This window comes from Thunnus albacares, chromosome 12 (genome assembly GCF_914725855.1).
Source record: "Thunnus albacares chromosome 12, fThuAlb1.1, whole genome shotgun sequence".
In the NCBI taxonomy this organism is placed as follows: Eukaryota; Metazoa; Chordata; class Actinopteri; order Scombriformes; family Scombridae; genus Thunnus; species Thunnus albacares.
The window spans coordinates 30,578,707-30,585,439 of NC_058117.1; the positions used below are offsets into that span (position 1 = coordinate 30,578,707).

Sequence of the window (6,733 nt, forward strand, 5' to 3'; positions counted from 1 at the left end):
ACTGACCCATTTAGGAAGCCTTCCATACCACTGTATCTCTGTGGATTTTTGTAAATCTTAGAAAGTCCTAAGACCCTCTGTATTTGTGATATCTCAAAGAATATTTATCCCATAAGTGTATGTTTATGGTTATTATTTTATTTAGTGTTGATAGATTCTGCAGTACCTTCGTGTTGCAGCCACATTACAAGGTGACAGACAACAGGGAGAACTAACAAGCTCTTGTCCATTTTTTCCAGTTCACACTAAGCAATGGACTCCGGCGCCGCGGGGACAATGGAGGTGGCAGCACTCGGCCGGCCTTTTAGCCTCGGGATGCTGTATGACTGCCGCAATGACTCACTCATCCCTGGTAAGAATTCACATGTAGAAATACTTAATGTATACTACCCAACAACCAAAACCACGAACAACCAAAACACTCTGAACATTGAAATGGGTTGGTAAACTGCCTTGGAGGAAAACAGTTGATTTTTCCCTGTGTGTGATCTACAAGAAATAGAAAATGATGAATTTTTTGTCTTTTTTTTAGTGTTATAAAGGATAAAAGTGAGTTGCTGGATATGAGATACTCACATTGTCTAGTCATCAACCATGATCTGAGATGGTTGTTTGAAAAAGAGACCTTTAAATTATTGACTTATTTAGTGAATGCATGGGAGTTCAGGAATAAAACATAAGGCATGAACAATTATTGCTTTTTATTATTAGATCACCTAGACTGATTCGTGATCAGCAGTGACCACTTCTCTGTTGTATGTCTGTTAAAGGTGTCTTATAATTCCATAAGGGATGGGACATGAAATGGCAGAACATTCATTCATTCATCAAAGAAAGCTGATCTTGATTTTTGCCCCTTCTTTTGCAGGCATGGCATTGTGGGACCATGATGACCTGGTAAAGAATATACAAGAAAGAGCACAGCACTACAAAAATTTTGACATAGTTGCATCTGAATCAATTGCAGATAAATTTTCAGCATTACATGTAGAAGCATCCCTCAAGGCAAGTTTCTTTAGTGGACTGGTAGAGGTTGGAGGATCTGCCAAATACCTGAATGATAGTAAAACATCCAAAAATCAGGCCAGAGTAACACTGAAGTACCAAGCAAACACAAAGATTAAGGAACTGTCAATGAATCATCTTGGAAGAGACAATGTGAAGCATCCGTATGTCTTTGATAAAGGAATAGCAACACATGTAGTCACAGCTATCCTTTATGGGGCACAAGCCTTCTTTGTCTTTGACTGTGAGGTGTCTGATGAAGAAAGTTATGAAGGCATTCAGGGCAACATGAAGGTGATGATCAAGAAAATCCCCTGCCTCACACTAGAGGGGGAAGGTTTCCCCCAAATGGATGACAAGGACTTTGAAAGGGTGGAGAAGTTCTCCTGCATATTCCATGGAGACCTTTTACTGGAGAAAACTCCAACATCCTTTCAGGATGCCGTACAAGTCTACCAAAGCCTGCCACAATTGCTGGGAACAAATGGAGAAAATGCTGTACCAATAAAGGTCTGGCTGATGCCACTTGTGAGTTTAGATTCTTCTGCTGCTAAACTTGTCCATCAGATAAGTATAAGATTAGTGCAGGAATCCCAGAGTGTCCTGGAGGATTTCACTGAGCTGGGAAATAGGTGCAATGACACAATAAGAACCACCACTGCACAGCAGTTCCCACAGATTGGTAAAAAACTTAAAGATTTTGCAAAATTTTGCTCTGAGTTCAAACTGGAATTCCAGCAAATCTTAGCAAAGAAACTTCCATCAATCCGGGGAGGAGGGGAAGAGGAGGCTGTGCTTGCAGATATCCTGAAGAGGAGACATTCTTCTCCTTTCAACAGCAAAAACCTCCATGAGTGGATGGACTGTAAAGAGAGAGAAATCTGCATCTTAAAATCTTACACTGAAATGATGAAAAACACCAAGATCGTCCCATCTCAAAATGGGCTTGATGAGGACATTGTCAGTGCAGAACATGCTGTGTGTTTTGTTTTCACCTCACTGGGAAGTGCTGAACCGTACCTCTCAGCTTTATCAAACAACTTAAAAGAAACACCCAAACCAGACGACCTCCAAGATCCACATTGTCATGACATAGAGAGGGAACAATGGTACGCCTCACCAGAAGTATCAGATAGAATGAGGGACAAAGCAAAGCTTTTCAGTGATTTTGCAGAGGCCAACAAGGAGAAGGAGAACATAAAGTTCCTGACAGTAGGTTTAACAAATGAGACGCAGAAAGGTTCAAGCATTTACCTTTATAAAGACGGCTTTTCTGTCAGTGAGAACTTTGAGCCGCCCTCAAAGCCTGAAACAGTGACAGCAGGTGATGTAACCCACAACAGTGTGACACTGAAGATTTGTCCACCAAGATTTGGAGCAGAGAACATCACCTCCTACTCTGTAGAGTACTGTGTCAGTGGAGAGGATGGATGGCAACAAAAACCAGCACCAAAAGCTGAAGAAGTCACCATGAGCGGTCTGACTCCTAACACAGGGTATATATTCAGATGCAGAGCAGTGACCTCAGTAGGTGTTGGGCCAGCCAGTGAAGTCAGCAGTCCCATTAAAACCTTACCTTGTAGCCCTCCTGGAAAACCTCAAGTTGAAACAAACTCAAGTGAGATATCAGTTAGCTGGGAGAAACCTGCAGAGATTGGACAAGGTGTCCACATTTTGAACTACATCGTGGAGTATGCTCAAACAGACAAAGACATGAAAGAAGAAGATCTTCAGTGGAACCACATGAAGTCAAGAGCTGAAAAGGGGATAATTTCAGGGCTTCATTCAAAGAGAGAATATGCTGTCAGGGTCAGATGTGACTGTGGTATATCTGGCATTAGCAAAGAAAGCATCACTGTGAATGTGTGCACAACAAAAGTGAACACAAGTGAAAGCATAAATTCTGAATCCCCCTCACTTTACAAACTGCCTCTGAAAGAAGAAGATATGAACATAGATGGTTGCCGGAGGTATAACTTCGGCAAAGAAAGCATGAGACAAAATCGCACTATAATGTTTTTTGGAGCGACCGGCTCAGGAAAGTCCACCCTCATCAATGGAATGATCAACTATGTTGTTGGTGTAGAGTGGAAGGACAATTTCAGATTTAAATTAATTGATGAGGATCAGTCAAAATCACAAGCTGAAAGCCAGACCTCTGAAGTCACTGTGTACAAAATCAACCACCAATACGGGTTTAAAACCCCCTTCTCTCTGACCATTGTGGACACTCCAGGCTTAGGGGATACAAGACAAATCGAAAGAGACAAAGAGATCACAGAGCAGCTGCGTAATCTCTTCTCCTCTGAGTTTGGTGTCAGTGAAATTGATGCTGTGTGTTTTGTAGTTTCAGCTGCGTTAACACGACTCACACCATCACAGAAGTATGTGTTTGATTCTGTGCTTTCAATCTTTGGCAAAGATGTGGCAGAAAACATCAGGGTTCTGGTGACATTCACAGACGGCAAACGTCCACCAGTCCTAGAGGCAATCAATGCTTCAGGTGTCCCATGTGCTAAAACAAAAGACGGGCTGCCAGTTCACTTCAAATTCAATAATTCAGTGTTATTTGCAGACAGCAAATCATCTGCAGCAAATAGCTCAGATGGAGATGATGAAGATGAAAGCTTTGATCAGATGTTTTGGGACATGGGAATGAAAAGTATGAAGAGTTTTTTTATTGCTCTGAATTTCATAGACACCAAAAGCTTGACAATGACAAAGGAGAACCTCAGAGAAAGAAAGCAGCTTGAGAATTCAGTTGAAATATTGCAGAAGCAGGTTAAACTTGGGTTAGCCAAACTTGAGGAAATAAAAGAGATGACTGAAAAACTGAAAGAGCATGAGGCAGCGATCAGCAGAAATGAGAATTTTGAGTTTGAATTCACCGTCAGAAAGCCTGTTCAGGTAGATATTTCTGGTACTGGAAATTACATCAATTGTCAGCTGTGTCAACATTCCTACCATGATAATTGTCACTATGCAAATGATTTTGGGCCAGCCAGTGAAATCAGCGGCTCCATTAAAACCTTACCTTGCAGCCCTCCTGGAAAACCTCAAGTTGAAACAAACTCAAGTGAGATATCAGTTAGTTGGGAGAAACCTGCTGAGATTGGACAAGATGTCCAAATTTTGAGCTACATTGTGGAGTACGCTCAAAAAGAGAAAGGGGTGAAAGATGAAGATCTCCAGTGGAACCAAATGGTGTCAAGAGCTGAAAAGGGGATAATTTCAGGACTTCAGTCAGAGACAGAATATGCTGTCAGGATCAGGTGTGATTGTGGTGGAGGTGGCAGAAGCAAAGAAAGCATCGCTGTGAATGTCTGCACAACAAAATTTACACGACTCGTGGAAATCCTCAAACATGGAAGCGAAAGCATAAATTCTGGATCCCCCTCACTTTATAAACTTCCTCTGAAAGAAGAAGATATGAACATAGATGGTTGCCGGAGGTATAACTTCGGCAAAGAAAGCATGAGACAGAATCGCAATATAATGCTTTTTGGAGCAACTGGATCAGGAAAGTCCACCCTCATCAATGGAATGATCAACTATGTTGTTGGTGTAGAGTGGAAGGACAATTTCAGATTTAAATTAATTGATGAGGATCAGTCAAAATCACAAGCTGAAAGCCAGACCTCTGAAGTCACTGTGTACAAAATCAACCACCAAGAGGGGTTTAAAATCCCCTTCTCTCTGACCATTGTGGACACTCCAGGCTTTGGAGATGCAAGAGGCATAGAAAGAGACAGAGAGATCACAGAGCAGCTACATAATCTCTTTTCTGCTACACTTGGTGTCAGTGAAATTGATGCTGTGTGTTTTGTAGCTCAAGCTGGTTTAGCACGACTCACACTATCACAGAAGTATGTGTTTGATTCTGTGCTTTCAATCTTTGGGAAAGATGTGGCAGAAAACATCAGGGTTCTGGTGACATTCGCAGACGGCCAACACCCACCAGTTCTAGAGGCAATAAATGCTTCAGGTGTCCCATGTCCTAAAACAAAAGACGGGCTGCCAATTCACTTCAAATTCAATAACTCAGCGTTATTTGCAGACAACAAATCATCTGCAGCTAAAAACACAGATGAAGATGATGAAGATGGAGGCTTTGATCAGATGTTTTGGGACATGGGAACAAGAAGTATGAAGAGGTTTTTTGTTGCGTTGAATGACATAGACACTAAAAGCTTGAAAATGACGAAGGAGGTCCTCAGAGAAAGAGAGCCGCTCGAGAATTCAGTTGAAAATTTGCAGAAGCAGGTTAAACTTGGGTTAGCCAAGCTTGAGGAGATAAAAGAGACGACTGAAAAACTGAAAGAGCATGAGGCAGAGATCAGCAGAAATGAGAATTTTGCGTTTGAAGTCACCATCAAAAAGCCTGTTCAAGTAGATATTTCTGATACTAGAAATTACATCACCAATTGTCAGCAGTGTCACTATACCTGCCACTATCCTTGTGCCTATGCAGATGATGCAGAAAAGAAACACTGTTCATCAATGGGATCAGGTGGATACTGTACTCAGTGCCCCGGCAAATGTTATTGGAATGTACATTTTAATCAGAAGTACAGATGGGACTATAAGGAGGTTAAAGAAAAACGAACAGTGAAAGAGCTGAAAGAAAAGTACCTAAAAGTCACAGAGGCTGAGATGCCTGTTCAGGCTTTGTTTGAAAAACTGAAGGCTGAATATGATCGTGTCCAGGTGGAGGTGGTGACATTAATGGAGAGGTCTGCAAAGTGTTTAAATAGACTCAAAGAGATAGCCCTGAAGCCAAATCCTCTCTCCACTCCAGAGTACATTGACATGCTTATTGAGGGAGAGAAATCTGAGGCCAAACCAGGATGGAATCAACGAGTTCAGTCTCTGATGGCCATGAGAGAAAAAGCAGAGTTCATGGTTAAAGGAGAGAGAGGAGAGACACTCCTCCAGAGGCCATGAAAATAAATAAGGATTACATCAAATAATTAAGCCTATAAAGCCATTTGTATCATATTTGATACATGAGTTTCAGAGACCTCTACATCATCAACAAGATCAATGATTACCTGAAAGATGTATTGTTTACAATCAGGCTCATGTTAGCTGCCCTCTAGTGGATCATCAGAGCAATGCAGGATGTAGAGATCCCTTTTTTACCAAATTCAAGATGTCTGCCTCTGAGCTGCAGCTCACGTGACTTACCAAGCTACTTATTTTGCAATTTCTTTATTTTTACTTACTTTTACTTACTTACTTACTCACTAAGATGAGAATTAAATGGATTGAAGCAGCATAAAAACATTAGCCTATGTACTTTATTTTGTCCTAATATCATGTTGAAAATTTATGAATCAAATATGATACAGTTTGTATTTCAGGTAATATTTGAAAAAGATGCGTCTTCAAATGTACCCGCTGCAGTGTGGACGTACTATGATTCAATGATACATCTCACATATATACACAACACCAGATGAACAATCAAAACTACACCTGCATTTTTCTCATGCTTCACATTTGAAATATTAAATCTCCTACTTGCTTTGACATCTTCTGTAACATTAAATTGTTATTGATTTAAACTAGTTCTTAATCTGACAGTATCACATATATATTGTGCATGAAGCTATATACGTAACTATATATGATATGTACTCATGAATGATGTTTTTATAGATTGACTCAGTTTTATGCCTGTTTGATTATATTGATTGTTGAAGATTGTTTAAGGACAAAGAGTTGT

At 40.6% G+C, this 6,733-nt stretch overlaps 1 protein-coding gene across 1 annotated transcript; it reads left to right on the forward strand.

Moving 5' to 3' along the window:
* The first annotated feature begins 252 nt into the window (after nt 1–252).
* LOC122993437 lies at nt 253–6,499 on the forward strand. Its single transcript, XM_044367589.1, has 2 exons — nt 253–352; nt 869–6,499. The coding sequence occupies exons 1-2, from the start codon at nt 253–255 to the stop codon at nt 5,947–5,949; spliced, it is 5,181 nt and encodes a 1,726-aa protein (XP_044223524.1). The 3' UTR covers nt 5,950–6,499.
* The last annotated feature ends 234 nt before the right edge of the window (nt 6,500–6,733 follow it).